At 42.3% G+C, this 18,947-nt stretch overlaps 1 protein-coding gene across 5 annotated transcripts in view; it reads right to left on the bottom strand.

Annotated features, from left to right (window-relative positions):
• RGS6 (regulator of G protein signaling 6) overlaps window positions 1-18,947 on the bottom strand; it is a gene marked incomplete at both ends in the record, with an annotated part of 262,525 nt that overhangs the window by 66,178 nt on the left and 177,400 nt on the right. For all 5 annotated transcript variants that reach the window (XM_080345101.1, XM_080345102.1, XM_080345103.1 and 2 more), the window contains 2 exons: window positions 2,146-2,252; window positions 3,630-3,680. In XM_080345101.1, coding sequence (XP_080201227.1) covers window positions 2,146-2,252; window positions 3,630-3,680 — 158 coding nt within the window. The remainder of the gene's footprint in view (window positions 1-2,145; window positions 2,253-3,629; window positions 3,681-18,947) is intronic.

The raw sequence follows: 18,947 nt of genomic DNA, 5'->3' as shown, positions 1-18,947 counted from the left end.
GTCTACAGCCTAGCTTCTGCCCTCAGGGGAAACACTGCCACAGGTCTTGGTAAAAGGGAGGAAGCTTTTACAGGAAGGTATCATCTTTAACATTCCTCACTTCAGGTAAATAGAGATACTATAATACAAGCATCTCTTGAGGAGGATGTCCAATATCCTGATGACATTTTAGACCGTGTTGCCTTCTTATCTGAATGGGGGCCTCTTCCCCTCTTTATCTCCAGAACCTCCTCTTTCCCCAGGAATTCACAGGCACCCTGGATTTATCTTTTTTTTTTTTTTTTTAAGCATGAGAAACCTCATGGGCTTTTATATATACTACACACCACTTGCTTTTTTTTGGAGCGTCTACCAGTGTGGTTGGCAGCCTACAAAACAATTTACTTTTTAAATAGAACAGATGGTAGATGTCCAAACTCAGCTGATTAGAGTCATTCTGAAAGTAGGAGTCCTGCTAAGCTTCCTGCTTTTGTCTCCTACTCAGGTCTGCATATTGCAGTTGCTACAATTAATTACAAGAAATTACTACATGTATTTGTATTTCAGTTTTAACATGAATGAAAAATAATTTCCCTGTGATCACACAAATTACAGAACACTGTTTTGCATTACCCATGTAATGCCACAAACAGGCATAGGACATTACATGCACAAAGACTACTCCTTGCATCAAAGTACAGTGAGAAAACATGGATGGATCAAAAAGAACAGGGTTCAATGCTCCTCACTGATACATGTCTTATGAACTTCACCAGACAATAAACTACTGTTAAAGTAAGGACTGATGTTGAGGTAGAAAGTGGCAAGTAGAGAGTAAGGGAAAAGAAAAACTATTCTATCAGGTTATTTTTGCAGAAAACGGCGGAGGACAACTGTTGCAGGAAATGACAGCAGGCAAAAAAAATAAGCAAAAGTTGTAAGAAAATATATGAGAAATAAAAGTCTACAAGCAGTCAAGACAATTTGATGATGTGGTTTAAACAGGCTTAAAACAAGAAAAATAAATAAAATGATACTCTGCTTGTGAAATCTAGCTCCTGAGAGCTGCACAGGACAATTCCTTATGGTGTGATTTTTTTTAAATAGAAGGAAATACAACTAAATAAGCAACCACAAGTCTTGCAAAACAAGAGGAGCAGGACTTTTGGAAAAGCAAGGCAACTGCCATGACAAATCTGAATGATGCCAGGTAACCAGAAGGTGGGGTGAGAGAAAGTGATGTCTGTGATCTCCTGGGCTGCTTTGTTCACCGTGCCATGTGATAACACAATATCACATTAGCAGTAGCAACATCGGATGCAAAGAGAACAGGTTTTTCAAATAAAAAGTGAATAAGAGAAAACAAGTGTAAAGGAGAAATGAGAGGGTGAACAGAGAAGAGGTCACTGGAAAGACAAAGGAGCTGGCTAAGCTAATGAAAAACTTAAATTTCGCCAGCAGGATTAGGCAGTTTGACTCCAGGTTTGAACTTATTGCTTCTTCCGAAGTCACACTATCTGTCCAAAAGGTTGCAGCACAGCACTTAGTTATCTAGAAGGCAGACAGCAGATGTTTTTGGAAAGGGCATGAACTCAAGTGCAGGATGCTTTAAAAATTCAACACATCTAGAGGCATGGGGACATTGACACATAGAGATGTCCCAGCTTAGGTGACTGCCAGGGTTACACATCCTGTGTAAAAGAGGCAAAGCCTGAAGCTTGACCACTCCCACACCAATCTGTAACCAAAAATAAAAATTTGAATTTTGAATTTTGTGCTGTGCCAGAGTTTGCCCTGGTCCATTTTGCACAGGAAGGTGGCTACTCAATACTTTGCCAGAGTTAGAACCCAAGAGTAATTTTCTTTCTCCTGGTTTAGTTCAACTCTGAGTAAAACAGCATTGAAATCACATACCAAAATAATCACAGGACATACCAGTTCATTTATGCAAAAACTGTAGGTCAGAAAGCAGAAAAGAGTGATTTGGGATTCTAAAGCAGATCTTTTCCAAGGAACTTCACAGACTCCTGAGACTTCTATCAAGACAGCTTCAATCCCTGGCTTCATAGACCTAACGGGTGCTTAGGGATAAAGAGCGGGTGATTTCAGTGGTATTATTGCATGGGCAGCAGAAGGGGCCACAAGGAAAGCAGAGGGCTCACCAACCTGAAACCGATAGAACGTCCCATCATCTTTCAGGGTAAGGACATGGTCTGAGATCGGAAAGACATAACCCTGTGCAGCGATAAGACTTCCCAAGTGTATTGCTTCCCCTGTGGAAGAGAGAAAAGAGCAGGGATGTGTCAGGAAGACGTGCACTGCACAGTTCTCTGCTTGCAGCAGCAGCCCTGGCAATGACTCATGTGAAGACCTCGTTCAAACATGTCTCTGTACCCTCACCACATCCTTATGCCTTCCAACTAAAATGTGCAAAGAGGAGAGCAGAAATCAGCCTTACAACATAGATGAAACACTGTTCAAATGTTTAACCTGCTGGTTTCATGTTTACAAAATGTCACACACCAGTTCATCTCTAGAGTCTGAAATTCAATTCAAAGCACATTACCCACCACAGGTGACAGCTGACAAGAAGCCTGTTCCATCAGTGAACCCCACTTGCCTCTATCAAATCCAACAAACACTTGCAACACTAGGTCATTAATGGCGTGTTTATTCACAAAGACAAATCCTGACACTGTAGCATCACCATTTGTTAGAGGAAATGGTGCTGAGGTAAAGGAGAACATGCATCCAACAACTGCCAAGGTAACCTTCACCACCACAGAGGCACACGTGCACAGATTTTCAACCGGTGTCAGCTGTAAAAAGCTGCATCAGCTTTCTCAGAGTTGCAAAGTACACATATTAGCTGCTCATGTGCCCCCAGGCAGACAATAAAGCTCCTGTCTGCAGCTGAAATTCAGATTTAGGACTTGACTGGACTCACAAGGAGGGATATGTTTATAGACATGCCCTGGATGGGACAATACTGCCTTGATCTCTGCTTTTACATGGTGACAGTAGGCAGCAGAAACAAACTGGGAGGTTAGATGCTGGATTTTTTCCCTTTCCAGAAAGGGAAACTTCTGGACCTGCAGATCTTTTCTTCCTCTTTTCCCAATAGTTCTTCACTGTGCCAAAAAGATTTTGGTTTCTCTAAAGAGTGGACTACTTGGATTGTTTATGGCTGATTATCCATTCCTCTGTCTGCTGTGATAAATTAGCATCCACCATCACATCCTATGATGGTGTCCGTGTCATCCTTGGCCAGTATGTCCTGTCAGTCATGGCTACCTTTCTCCTCATAAAGAAAACCTGTAATTGCCTTTGCCTGTTTAACCACACACATCTACCAACTTCCCTTCCAGGTCTGGAAACAACCTTAAAATCAATTGGGCTTTCTTAGGTAGCAACAATTTCACAGACAGGCTAAGATTCCTGCAAAGTGCTTTCTGTGTATTGCAGTGTAAGGCTTTAGACTTAATTAAGATGTTGATTCTTATCTCTTTCCCTCCTCCTTGCCTTCAATGCATAAATCAACCTTGCTGTTCCACTGGTAATTTAGAGAATAGACAATAGTATCTATTGTCTAATGGCACACACACAATACACATGAAGTATCTGTTCTTCCTCACCTGTGGTCACCTTACCTGGATCCTCAATGCTGAGGTTCTTCATAAGCCACTGCACAATATCAGCACCTCAAAAAAAACAAAACAAAACAAAAAAAAAAGTGGAGAAAGCATTAAACCCTGAGACCACAGGATTTGGGAACCCTAGAGAGAGATAACATTGAGATAGATACAATAGAACTGACATTAATTTTATTCAATTTTCCTTTTTAACTGAGGTTTCGGAATGTTTTTCCTTCCTCTGTCACACTGTAATTATACAGTTATTGACAGGTACTAAGTCCTAAGAAGTATTCTGTGTGATAGGAACTTTAATGGTTCCACGTAACTCGTTCTCCCTCAGTTGCTTCTCTCTCTGCTCATCATACCGGGAGTTACGTTTCTGCAAGCACTAGCTAGCAAGGAGACAAGGAAGAGTTTACTGACACCTTGTACCTCTAACATCAGAGGAAATAACCTAAAAGTCTGGAACTGAGTTATCAGTCGAAAAAAGGCAGAGGAAAGTCTCACTTATGTCAAAGACAAGCAATGTCTTGGAGAAGAAAGTGGCATTCAGTATGCCTGTAACCAAGCCACTGTTGAGGTGTCACTTGATAGTGATCACACCGGCAGCATGGTCACTCTCCATAGCTCCCGACCCCACTTAAGAGCAATTTAAGTTGCCACTATCCTTTTTTTTTTTTTTTTTGACAAAACTCTTGTAACTTCAAGCCTAAGTTTATTAATATGCAGTTTATATGCATTTGAAATCAACCCATATTATCATTTAATGGAAAGAATTATTCTTATTCCTTGGTAGTTCCTCCTGAGTGTTTCCACAAAGGACTGACACATTGTCTCCCTACCTCCGTTTCACTAAACCAAGAAAACTTTTAATCTCCTCTTAGGACGTTCTCTCCCTCTACCTTACCATTCAGCAACTTTTCAAATTTAAGTTCCATTTCTTTGCACTGGGGTCACCAGAACTGCAGGCAGTACATTGTAGTACCATTTAACCAATGCCTCTGGCAATGGTGCCAGCTCTTCGCTGCCTCTACTGAAACCAGCTTGCCAGGTGCATCCTAAAGTCACACCATTTGTTTTGTGAATTGTAAATTTATTCAGAAACAGATGTCTGAGAGGTGCAAAGCTACCTCCTAGATGAGAACACATCTAGTGAACAGCACTAGCTGAATAACATATGGAGAAAATGTTCCGAGACAGTAACTGTTGTTTTGACAAGTTTGTTAATAAAATATTCTATTTTATAAACATGGATGTTCCCTTTTGCCTTTCACAAAACAAAAATATCCTAAAGATAGAACAAAACATTTGGGTTTAGAAAACCATTTCCAGAAGACAAACTGAAGTGCTTCTGTATTGCTAGAAACAAAACAAAACCTCATAAAATGCTGTCTTTGCTCAAGACTAAAAAGTCCACTAGTTCTCTTGGTTTTGGTCTTAGATTACAGGCTTGCAGGATCTCTTAGGCTTATGATGACCAAGTGATGCGACACCTCATATCTTGAAATCATCTAGAGTAGTGCATTGCTTTGCTCAAGGTAGATGAAGCACATTCCGCATTATCCCTTTCCAGATATACAGAAATGCTTAATGTAGGATTAAGTCTCCATTTTGACACAGAACGATCCTGCCCCCAGCTCCATGCCTCTTTTGACGAATCTATTCAATTCTCATGAAACTGCAATGAAAAATTAAAGTAACGCTGAGAGCTGGTTCCCCAGTCCTTCTTCCCTGTTATGAAGATTAAAAAAGAAAGGTTTAAAGGGGCAAGTAAACTGAAGGCACCGACTCAACCAGAACTCCTGTGATCAGCCACTCCAGAATAAAAGTGGCACTTGAGATCAGAGATTTAATTTGTCTCTGTTAAAAACATGAAGTCATTCCTGAATGTTGCCAAGAGCCTGGAAGATTTTATAGCTGTTCTCCAGTTGTCCTGAGGCAGACAGATTATCTTTCTGCTGAGTTTGCTGAACCATTATTTATCACCTGCCAAGACTGATTATTCACCCTCGGGACAATGACAAGTCTTTCCTTCCTCTGTTAATTACTGTCATCATTAATAGCCATGTCACTAATTAATATTCAATCATAATGAAAACTCTTTACTGCCATCTTCCACAACACCTTCATTTTTAGGGTTACCCTCACACATTGGCTTTGCCTCTGCTTGTGGCTGTTTCTATCACTGCAACCTACTTCTGACCACCTAGAAACACTACTTATATGCTTCCTCAAATGAGAAAAGTCAGATTTAACCTCATAAGACAAGGTGAAGGCTTGAGCAAGTCCTTTACAAGACTCTCCTCTGTCAGACCAAGACACAGATTCTCTTATGTGTTTCCAGAAAACTTCATCTTAACCTCCCCTGCAGGTTAAGCCCGGCATACAACTCACCTTCCCAAAAAGATATTTTCTGGCTGATTTACAGATTCCACATTTCACAGGCTCTTTCAGAGGACACCCAAGGGAAACCCTTGACCCTGACATGTTTTCACTAACAGGCATTTGAGATCTCCTGAAAACAAACAGTTGGGCGTGTTTTCATAACAGAAAGTGTTGCTGGATCCAGGTCAAGGAATGGCTCCCGTCCCCTCTATATTCCCCTCCGTACATCTACATTTCTCCTGAGTCAGTATGCACAGTTCAAGGATAGTCAACAGCCTGTGAACATCTATTTCCTCCACGCCTATAATGAAATATCTTTTTGCTTTAGGCTCGTCTTTGAAGATGAAGTAGATCAAGTTGCTTAATACTAACAGAATACTCGTGGTTTTATGCTCAAACAGATTCACAATGATCATTTATCTGGCTACCTGGTTTAGAGACAGACCAGCAGTTTTATATTTCTTGCTATTTTCTCCATCTTCTGTTCGGCCTCAATGATCCCATAAGTGTAGCTAGTGTTCTCAGAAGGTCATTGCCTGTCAACATGACAAATGAGTGGCCAGTCATGAAAAGATAAATTAAAAAAAAGTTCACAAGGTGTGAGGCCATTGGCAAGATGCAGTTAATGAGGTGAGTCACCACCACTGTATTTGATATATTTTCTACTCAACCTAAGTTGTTTTACCTCTTCCAGAAAATCCAGGACTTGCTTGGAAAATGTAAAGCCACTAACAATCAGATTCACCCATCTTCTGCACACTGTGTGAAATGCAGAGGCAGACAGAACAACATACCTCTTCCAGCAATTTCTAAAGGTCTGCTGCTTGGAGTAGGTACTGTGCTCCTGGCTGTGGGCACAGCAGCCTGGACCACTGGGGGCTGCTTGTCATCCAGTGGAGTGGGGATGTCCCTGAGGTGGCAGAGCTGGTAAGCACTGTCAAGTGGAGCTCCACAGTGATTTGACGTGGGACATCTGGTGTTACCCAGGTGTGGCATCAGTGACCAAGGACTAAAGTCTGTCCTTTCTCATGGGAGTTGCTGAGCTGAGCCCTGATGACTGAAGCTGGAACATATCCAGCAACTACAGCCTATGAGGTGGGATGCTTTGGATCTCAGATGGTTCACAGCCTCACGTTGCACTTACAAATACTAAAAATGAAGAAAGTGCGGTCTTAAAATAATTTTTAGAATACTGCCTCATCATTTTATGAAAGAATTTGTCATATACACCTGTCTACAGGAATGGACATCAGATTGCTTGGTTGTTTCCCATCTTTTTTCTAGTGCTAGTGTAAGCCTAATATTCCCTGAACATAGTTTAATGGTTTTTAATAAATATTAATTATTTTTGCATAGTAGTTTTGTTTGTATTTTACTATTATTTTTATAATTTTATTTTTTTTATTATTTTACAAACGGAATAAGAAAACTGTGAAACACTCAGATCCTTCCTAGACCTTATCTGTACACTCCATGACACACTCTGTCGGCAAACAAGCTATGTGTCCAGCCTCTGTTGTCAGTCATGTCCAAACTCAAGGCTCAGGCAGTATTCTGATGAGAGGATGAAAGTGTGTTCTCCTTCCTGTCACTTCATTCTTGAAAAGAGATGAACCCATTTTAGCACCAAATTTTCCAAACAATTTGCTCCTGAACTCAGATGAATCTTAAAATATTTATATCAGAAAAGCAGGACTGAAAAAAAAAATCACAAACAGTCAAAATGACTTATAAGAATACATGCACAGGTGTATGAACAGCTACTCAAGCTGTTTTCTACGTTGCCAATCATGGCACTCACGCTGTTAAATGGAAATAATGTGTTTTCGTCCCCTCAAAACAGTACTGGGTCCTTGGTAAATCTAGGACAAAAAGGTTAATTGATTACCCACATATTTACCACTGGGCTTACAAAAATAAGCAAAGGAACATCACCCATGATAAAGGGCAAAATGATGTCATATAAAATTTCTCACGGCCTCCAGCACTCCCTGCTACTATTTTTCTTACACAGAGCCCCCCACTGACACCCACAGTGATTTCAGCTAAGTTGGAAGTGTAGATTCCTGCTCATGAGAGGGATTTAATGCAAAGCGCCAACTTTTATGGTAGAGGTGGGGGGGGGGGGAAGAAATATCTAGGTCTCTCCCTAGTATCCTCCTACAAATATTAAGGAAGGACTTTATAGAATTTGTCTACAACAAGTACATAGATAAATACCAATGCCAGCTAAAAAAAAGTCTCAGCAGTTGACTTAGAAAATGTGGTAATTGTAGCTCTCCTCCGTCAGCATGTGGTAATTGCACCACTCAGTGTCAGCAAGGAGCATCATCAAAGCTACAACAGCTTAGGGCTTCTAGCAATAGCAATTTTCCTTTCCACTATATTCACTTTAAATCTTGTTTGTGAATTATTAACAATCATTAGCAACAGGAGTCTTACCCCTTTTTGATTAAAGCAGCTGAAGTTTCCAAGGAGTCTTTTTGTTCATCATAACTTTTATGTGCTTTATTTTACAATTTACTTTTCTTGTAATAAAAAATGGAAGATATTATACTTTGTGTGAAGTAACAATGATGCTTGATGGGAATGCGGAAACAGCACATGGAAATAAGTTGCACGTGAGCATTCCAGGATGATAAAACAACAACAAGGACAGAATATTTGTAAATTCAGTGGGTTCAAAAACTCTGATCCTCTGCTTTTCCTGACATCATCGTGAGTTATTTATCACAGTGTTTGGGCTGATGTGACATTCCAACCATTTCTTCAACCCTCCTCTGCTTCTTTTACTAAATGTTATCTACAGAAAGCTGTTCAGTATGACCATCCATTTATATCAAATGTTGCTATTTCAGAGCTGAGTCCCATATAAACACTAATCATTGGGCTTTCTAATGTTGCTTTTGAACCTAGGAAGCACACTGTACCTCTCTTGCATGAGTGTCCATATCTGTGCATATGGGACTCTGATCACAGATTTATCAAAAACCTATTAAAATGAACAATTCTGATGTTTGACTAGTGAACTTTCATGTCCCTGACACCAGGCCCTGAAGCAAAATTAGCAGCAAATCTATTAATAAATTATTTCACGAAAGGGAGCAATGACCCAGACTGGCGGCTGCACTGCAAGGCGTTGATAGACACTTGTGTTTGGAGAGTGACAGAAGAAAACCTCCCAAGGAGAGAGAAAATGCCAGGGGCTCCTGTGGTCGTGGTGGGGAAAGCAGATGAGCTGCTGAGGGATCAGTTCACGGAACGAGACCAGGAGGAGGGCAACATAGCAGAGTCGCAGAGCTACCTGTGTGCTCTAACTAGGAATCCAACAGGAATTTCTTGCGAGCACTAACACACTTTGAAATAGCTTACAAAGTAATGGGCTGCAAATTCACATTTTAACCATCAGCACTGCAGTGTAAATTCAATCTTTGTCTCCTGTATGTATTTTACATGTAATACAGACATACATACACAATCTCTGCTGCTTGCATTTTAAATATAGGCAGATATGAAAGATGAAAGCCAGAAATTTGGATTTGTCCGCACGGATACAAAGTGTTTGGTGCTATGCCAGCCTCAGCCTTGTTATCACTCCAGAGCTGTGTCACGTCAGCCCAGCGCTCGCATCCGATGCTCAGCACCTCTGACCACTTACGCACTGGCATTTGCTCACACCAAGAGATGCCAAGCAGTGGTCTTATGGCAGGAGCAGCCACGTTGATTTATTTGTGCTAAGCATTTGCAAAATCCAAATTCCTTGTGCACTTTCACCTATTAACAGCTCCTTCTTCTGAATTGCTGTTTGGAGGGACAGGTTACCAAAGCACGTGCACCCTCTATAATGCAAACCCATAGAGGGAGATTTTCATAAGGCAGGAATCAATAAATGACAAGACAAGACCACAGAGCTCTGTGTGGGCTAATTTACCCAAGTAACAAAGATAAATTAGATCATAAGATCCTAGAGATATGGCCAGACTGCTTTGTTATAATGCCGCTTGTCGAAAAATAGTTCAGGTAGTTTTGTAAGATATGAATACAAGTAGCAGAAGACATACCCAAAGACAAGCTTCTGGCTTGCAATACCCTCCCATCAGCAACACTTAGAAGCTGGCAACCAGCACTGAGGGGCAGAAGGATGCCACTAGCTGAGAGCCCTGGATTTAAAATGATAGCTCCACAGTGGTATGAGTAAGGCTGAGTTAGCAAACTTCTTAATGGATGCACAGTTAATTCCAGTGAAAGAGGTCTGCCAGCAAAGCTTAAACTGGGTCTTCAACTGGAAAAAAAGCAATACCAGCAAAAGGTCTTTTTCCAGTTGACCCACACGGATACAAAGCGTTTGGTGCTATGCCAGCCTCAGCCTTGTTCTCACTCCGCTTTGGCAGAGCTGTGTCACGTCAGCCCAGCCCTCGCACCTGATGCTCAGCACCTCTGACCACTTATACACTGCCATTTGCTCACATCGAGAGATGCCAAGCAGTGGTCCTATGGCAGGAGCAGCCACGCTGATTTATTTGCGATAAACATTCCACACCTGCCTCAGAACACCTGAGCTGGCGTCATGTCTGTGCTATCTACAGACAGGCCCGGCATCAATAAACATACTAATAGACCCAAACACACACACATGCACCCTCCAGAATCCTGAGTATACCATAACCCCAGTGCAACCCCCGTACCATGCCTTTGCTTGGCTAGAATTTGGCCTCTTCTAAATTAGAGACATACTGTGCAACCTATGCCCAAATCTTCTCTCCTCAAATGCAACTCTGAACAAACTGCTGTTATGACAAGTACGGGAGAAAATTACAAAATGAAACAGATTAACAATTCCACACTTTGTCTCATTCAAACCTGTGCCCATTCCTTGTGTATCATCCAGAGAAGACAAGCTCGTTGCCTTGAGAGGCATTATAAAGGTGTACAAGAGGCAGGAAAACTGTACCTTGTTGCAGTCCCAGCCTCTCAGCAGCACTAGTTACAGCATTCAGTAGCAGCATCAAAAGTTACCTCCTTTTACAAATCGTGAAGAACTGCAGATGTCTCAAGATGTACCTTTACACCTACAATTCATCATAAATTCAGTCTGCTCTGCCTTTGCATTACTCAGACTACTGAAGTGGCTTGTACAGCTTGGCAGCTTGGCTCACTGCCATGTAGTCATGTTTAGATGCTGTTCCTCACACTTTCAAAATGATTCAGCAACAAACCAGCAAGGGAAGCAACTCTGAGCACTGCTGGAATCGGGGTTTTGAAGACTCCTGTGTCAGATCTTGTTAGAGTTGAAACATTTTTACTGCTATGCAATTCATGTGCACAGCCTTTAAATCAAAGGCAATCTTTCTGTCACTTCAATCATATATTAGTACTTTTAATGGCAAATTTTCTTCTCCAGGAAAGAGGAAGATCAATAAAACATAGAAGGCAACTTGTTTATTTCAGCATGCAGCTATCAGGTCACTTCACACTGCGTTCTCATTCACAAAGTGGGTTTCAAAGGCTGTCACATCAAGGTCCTCCTCAACCTCACCAGTGTTATAACAGTTTCTCTGCGAAGGTGTAAATGTCACCAACTGGTGTGAGACAGCAAAGTGCTCCAAAAGCTGCAGCATTTTAATTATTTTGGTGCAGTATTTATTTACGAGGAGATCTGACCCCGTAGTCCTCACCTATGCTGGGTTCTTATGAATTTCCACAGTAATTCTGACTGCAGAAGCACTCAATTTTTAAACCTCCTGAAGAGCTCTGGCTGTGACAGGTCTCTCCTTCACAAGATCACACACTTCACGTTAACTGTGGCAACACTATTGCCTGTTCTCTCTGTTACAGATAAGGATAATTAGCATCATCAAATACTCTCAGAAACCAACTTCATCCCATCACGTTTTTACTCTTTTCCCTCTTATTCTTCAGGAAAGGTTGAGAACCACACTCGATGTTCGCGGTGATGCCATAACAGTCACATTATCTGGAAAACGAAATAACCTGACATCTGTAGCTCTTTTCCATCCAGGAGTTTGTTGTCCTGAAAATAAAACAAGAGGTACAGATGTTTTTTTTCCCTTTCTCTGCTGGGCCTTTCAGTCACATATAACACAGGCTGCAGTGGAGTGCAGTTGGCTTCACTGAAGCTCTATACTGGTGCAGCAGTCACTCACGGTCAATTCTCCAGTGAGATTAAGGTTGCACATATAACTTCTTTTAGCAAAGTGTAACATCAGATGAATTACGATCATATAGCAATTACTGACACTTTACTTACTGCCATGCTATACAAAGAGACACTATTGGCACTAACACTAGAGGCCGTATTTTAAACAGGGCTCCTTAAACCATAAATTAAAGACGCTTATACTGGCAAGCAGCAACTGATTTTGCTGGCAGTGTCTCATTCCTGCATTTCAAATTTGGGTAGAGATATATATCAGCGGGAATTTTAAATGTACTGAACAATTTAATGATAACAATGAAACAATCAATAAGTACAAATCTGTTAGTATCCATAATGAAGTAACAAATTCAAAATTTGATGGCTTTTACAGGGCTGCACATAATAACAAGCAGTCAAAACAACAATCAGTTTCTCTTAAACACCTGTATTTTAAAATTGTGTTTCCTGTCTGGTAAATCCTTCAAGTTTATTTTAGCAAATAACCTCTAAAAGTAAGCAGCATTTTAAAAAGCTGAAAGCTGCATTAAACAAGTACCATTCAGTTTAAATAATTGAATCTAGTGTCAAAACACCGTGTAGCTTAGAACTGCAAAATATGTCTATGAATTTCAGAAGGCATTTTTGTTTCCATACTAAGACAGAGGGAATCTAGTAAAATATTTTCCTTTCTTTCTTTTTTCTTTTTGCCCTCCAAGAATTTGAAGAACAATGTTTTATTTAATTCCTTTCCACGTAAGCAGGGGTTTGGACTTGGAAAAGTTGACAGGCTGCTCTGAAGCAGCAATGATTTCAGACAGCAACAGGCCTGGAACGTGGGATGAGCTCAGAGCAGACATGGCTGCGTATTTCGTTGTTACCCGTGAAGCACACCCTCCACAAAGCCATTCATCACGTGGTGAGGATCAGCCTTGTCCAAAGCAGCTCCTCAGAGGGCTTCATGGTGCAACATCCAACAATAGTGGGACAAACCAGACAGTGCTGCTACTTTCCTGGTTCCATCCAACACCTCGGTCTGAGGCCCAGCTGCTTCATCCACATCTTTCTGGAAATCCCATGAGGGTGAGAGTAAGTTGTCAACTGTCACCGTTGACTCTTGACAAAACCCAGTCTGGTACGGCTCTCTGGAAACAGCGCCACTGGGCATACGGGCCGCTTTGTGCACTCTGAACTCAGCCGTGTCCTGGTGTGTGCGGCAAACATGGCCTTAGACCTCACAATGTTTCCCAGCAGGCACAGTTTGCCTTGACAAATTTGCACAAAATAGCCTTATAATGCAGCAAAGCACATCCTGGCGTTTTTAGTTTCAAAAAGGCAAAACTTAAATTCCTCTCCGTGTAAATCAAAAGCTTTATTAAAAAAAAAAAAAAAAAAGAAAAAGCCAGCACCACTGTGCTCTGTAAGGTCTTGAGAAGTATTTTAATTCATCAGAAGCTTTGCCACGTTAAGGGAGAAAAGTCTTAAAAGATTTTCAGAGAACAGAGTTTCACAAGTGATTGGAGAAACTAGAACTACATAAATACTCTAAGAAAAAAATCGTCCTGCAAATATTAAAATAATAAAAGCAGCAACTACATTTCAGTTCTGCTCACAAGAGTTTCGTATTTGCTTTCCGGAAATAACAACCGTTTTACGTTTATCTTGTAATATCCTCAGGGTCCCAGCAGTGAGCGCTGTGCAAACACTGACAGAGTTGGTGTCCTGCCTCTGAATGTCATTACAGCAGCAAGCTGACTGCCAGGGATGTTTCAACAAGCAGTGATGGAAAGCAAATGTTGGTTTTGCAGACGTGAGCATATCTGCTGGAAACCTACTTTAAAAACTCCTGGGCACCTACCACAGAACAGGGACTACACCACGTGGATTTTATCTTAAATCAATACCAATTAGAATAAATTTTACAAGGATTACAAGAATTCTTCAAATACTTTCAGAACACATCCTCATTTAAAACACATATTGCTCCTTCCCTCCTTAAACCTTCTGCCCGTTCTCCCTCCTCCTTATCCCAAACCTCTGGGTCGCACCTGTGAGGTTGAGCTCACTGAACACCAGCGTCAGTCTCTGACGCGAAACAACAGCGGGGCTGCCCGCCAGCCAGCTGGGGCGCCTCTGGGCTTCGGCGGGCAGGCAGGGCTGGGGCAGGCAGGGCTGGGGCAGGCAGGGCTGGGGCAGGGCTGGGGCAGGCAGGACTGGGGCAGGCAGGACTGGGGCAGGCAGGGCTCGGGCAGGGCTGGGGCAGGCAGGGCTCGGGCAGGCAGGGCTCGGGCAGGCAGGGCTCGGGCAGGGCTCGGGCAGGCAGGGCTGGGGAAGGCAGGACTCGGGCAGGCAGGGCTGGGGAAGGCAGGGCTGGGGAAGGCAGCCGCTCCTCGAGGCCGGGAGGTGGCGGTGTTGCCCAGGGAACGGGCGGCAGCTCCGCGGGCGGGCTCGGCGGCTCCGCGGCAGCCGCGGACACCGGCCCTCCGCTGGGTCCGGCCCAGCGCCTTTCCCGGGCTCGGAGGTTCTGACCCAAGGCCCAGCTTAGCGAACGCTGCAAGTGGGAGGCGAGGCCGGTGTTATATGAGATGGAGCCCGCACCTGTTCTGAAAGCACCGCTCATGATCTCAAGATGTAACTAGTTTTGCAGATAACGGCAGTAAACACAGACTCCAGGCAAATGGGAGCAGGCACCATCCTCTCCCTCCCTGCCCGGGAAGGAACACAGGAAAGCGAGAAATGATGTCTCCACTTAAGTCACGCACAAAGTACAAGAGAAGTGATATCAAAAGGTCCCAAGAAACCAACACTCAGAATTACATCAGGGGAAAACACAACAGGTCACACCATGAGGTTGTACCCAAGAACAGGCGCGGAAAGGCAGAGGGAGGAAAGGCCTTGTTTATCTTCTGTTTATTTTTCACTTTCACCTCAGGACCACGCATTTGCGAGGAACACACTCAGATGTGTGATGCTCCTGGTTTTCCTCAATGAGTCATGAGCATCTCACACCAACAGTCCCTGAGAAATACGGCAACAGAGCGGACTCAGTGCTCCGAACCTGGCACCATCAGCCCAGGGAGCGCTGAAGAGCGGTGTCCCTCGCCCATCCCAGCGCAGCCAGCTCACCTGCCTCCTCCCACAGTGAAGTCAGGAAATATTTGTAAGACCTAATGGAAACGCTGAGCTTTTTACTGTGCTATAGACAGTGCCGTTTATACATGTATTCAACTCTGTTTTACTGGGGAGGCAAAGGGAAATCTTCATTTCTGTGGATCTCGGAAATGCAATTACTTAAAAAAGCCTGGACTCAAGGAAAAGACAGATGAACATCAGCAATCTACTTCTGTTGGCCCAGAGGAAAATAACCCACCCAAAACCAAAGGGCTTAAAGTTATCACCTCATGAATTAAACTGAATCACTTATGAGAGGGGAAGTGTAAGCAGTGAAAGATACAGAATTAACAGAAGTTTTGAAGAAAAAAGTTTTGAAAGTACTACAGCAAATTCATCTAAAGAACGGTACAACAGAAACAAGTGAAGTCAGTTCCAAAAGAGATTATGCTAAACCCCTGGGAAAAAATGACACAAAAGTCACTTCTCTCTAACAAAATGTTTTGTCGCATAGAGAGGCAGGCACTAGAAATGAGATAATAATACAGGAATACATGGCTTTGCCTCTGTATTACTCATACAATCCCTCCTCAGGAGCACAGGTCAGAGAGTAATTTGCTGGATTGCTCATGTATGGTCCCCCCTGCAAGAACAAGCATGAAAGTGATGTGTGGAAGAAGTGGGATGGGAAACCCTGCTGTACAAAAGCAAGGTAACTCAGTGATGGCTCATCATGACACCTGATTAAGTATAACAATACTGAAAACATGTAGTAATGTTATAAATACTACACAGATCTCAATACAAAATACTTTTCCAAAGGCCATATAAAAAAATTACAAATCAAATCAACTCTGACATAGCAAATGCCTCTGAAGTAGCCTTGTATTTTCTCTGAAAACATACAATTAGCAAGTCCCAAAGTGAGAGTTATGTTGGAAAAAAAAAATTGTCTTTGGTGGGCTACTGGGAAACCTTTAACTGGATCTGTCCTCTCAGAACAGGTATGTTGCTACAGAGCTTTGGAAAGACCATACAATGTTCCTGGAGGTCAATTATACAGCTGAAAATAAGTGTAATAATAATATTCAGGTGTCTCTCATCAGGGTTGTAAAGATCAATGAATTGATGTCTACCTAGCACTTTGAAAATATGAAACAACATATAGCTTCACATAGTGTGTGTTGAACATTTATACTAATTCCTGCCAATGAAGTTCCCCAGTCCTACACTCCTGTGCAAAGTCTCTCCTCTGTAAATGCTAATTTTTGGTTCTGCTTTCACAGACTGAAACCTGCCAGTACCTTGCAAATTTTGTTAGCATTATGCCCAGAGCAAACCACAGCCGGTCTCAAGGCAGGTAACTCAGAATATTGTTTCCAACCTGAGAGAACAAATTGAAAGGCCAATATTTACATTCTCTTGCCAGCTCACTCACAGACTGCCTTGTGCAAACACGGCCAGTCTATGCCAAGGCCATGCAGATTTGAAACTAAGATACCATTCAAGTAACTTTACAAGATATTACTCAGCATGTGTTTTGTTCTGTATAGTACTGGGCAAGTCCCTTTTGTCGGGCCCACAGATACTAAGCTCATTCAGTCAAGGACCATGTCCTTTATTTGATGCATTCTTCTTACAACATTGTACAGCTTCAATGCTCCAGTCTTAGACAATGAGCTCACACAGCTTCACTCTGCGACTGTGACTACCTGTGCTGCAAACTTTAAGCAAAGGCTGCCAGATTATGGCTAAACCAGCAATTAGCTGCCAGGAGTTGGTCCGGTGAGAGAAGAGATTAAAGCAAGAGCTGATATTTGCTTCTGAAAGTCATGAGGGTCATCTATGACTTTAAATTTGAAAACACATAGAGATGCATGTCACAGATGTCGAGATGACTGCCTTATGATGAAGTGCAGTACAGCATGGCAAATTATTGACTCACTTCTTAAAGAAGCATCACTCACACCAGTTACATCTCACCTTCCTTCAACATACCCTTCCAGTACTCAACATTGCAAGCCACAATCAGCATCTCCAGCTTTCCCTCTATGTCCCATTGAAAATGAAAACCTTTCTTCAAATTACACCTGTAAAACCCCAGAATGCTGGTCTAGCCAACGGACTGTGTTTCTGCCAGGGATGCTTTCGATCTTGTGACTAACTTCCTTTAGATTTAGACCCGGAACTCACAAACAGCTGGTTTAACAGGAACAGCTGGTCTTGTGAGGCTTCCCTGAGGATATCACTTCCCAGCATACAATAAGCACTTAGATCCATCAGTCAAAACCAATATCACAGAAGCCTCCAGAAAAACACAGAAAAGGCCCATAGACTTGTGGTCCTGTGAGTACACCATAAACAGATCAAAGAATCATGACAATTTAAACAGTACAAGATACATATTTTTAACTGTTCTCCTCCTCTTCCTTCAGCCTACAGAAAACAGAACTGAGGTCTCCAATCTACACAAGCAAGTCAAGAGAGAACAGATTTATCCCATGTTTGGAAGGTAAACATAAAATGGCAAGGAGGTGTTTATTTCATGACCATTTCAAATGCAAGTTTGCAGAAAACTGGCTGATTCAGGATATGCAATCAAGTGCAGGAAGCTGAGCAGTGAAAGCAACGCAGAAAAACACACAGCAGGCTTACCATAGGCAACAAAACTGCAGTTCTCAAACATTTGCAGATGCTCAGGAGATAGACAGCTGTTGGTAATGCCCCTCTCAAGCACTACTTGTAATGATGGCCAGTTTATGCCTTTTGAGCCACATGGCACTCAGGAAGGTCTCAAGTGAGGTTCCCATACTGAGGGACTTCCTTGCACAGGAGCTTCTAGGTCACACAAATCCCAGACTGCAGGAGTACCTGCGCTGCTGGAGTGCCATCGGAGCCAGTACAGGGAGGTGGGTTCCATGGGCGGGCCATGGGCACCTCCACCTGCTAATTGCTCTTTCAACTCTTACACTTTTGAGGCTCACCAAACGGGGTCAGGAACTTGGCTGCCTCCAGCCTTTTGGCATGATTCTGTCACTCACTCTTTAGAACCAGAGTTAGTTACAATAGCTAGCCCAGGGAATGCTGTGAACTGTCACTGCATCAAGCTGTCCTGGCTGGCCAAGAGCTGGCCAAGGGTAAAGTTCTGGTACTAACAAAGAATATAATTGCCTTTAAACACAGACCAGTTTGACCACTAATTAATTCCTCCTGGAGGAGACCAAGAACTCCACACAAAGCCACAACACCCCTTGCTGGAGCACATGCTAATGAAAATAGCCACACTGTTGGTGTGGTTTAATTGCTTTCTTAGTATTAAAATAACTTAAGCTGATCTATAACAAAAACAAATGGCAGGGTTTATCATCTTGCTGTTATCTTTTTTGTGGGAAGGCTATCAGTGGCTATCAGGAATGGAGATAAGTAGGTTCCCAAGCTGGCTTAGATTCAACTAGATTTTTTTTTCTCTGAAGTTCTCTTCAATATTATCATCTGCTTATTAAATGCACATTTTTGTCTTAGATGTATTTTGAAGTAATTATATAGATTATGCTTGTTTAGAATGCTCCCTTTTATGAAACTAAATTGTTGGGTATTTGTATGCTGTCTGCAATTTGGTACTCTAAAGTAATAATTCTGAGAGCAAAACAATGCACCTCCCTGCTCGCTTCTCCTTTTCTTCT

The sequence above is a fragment of the Nesoenas mayeri genome (assembly GCF_963082525.1).
Source record: "Nesoenas mayeri genome assembly, chromosome: 5".
NCBI lineage: Eukaryota > Metazoa > Chordata > Aves > Columbiformes > Columbidae > Nesoenas > Nesoenas mayeri.
The sequence above is the reverse complement of the archived record's forward strand: the minus strand, read 5'-3'. Positions and strand labels throughout refer to the sequence as shown.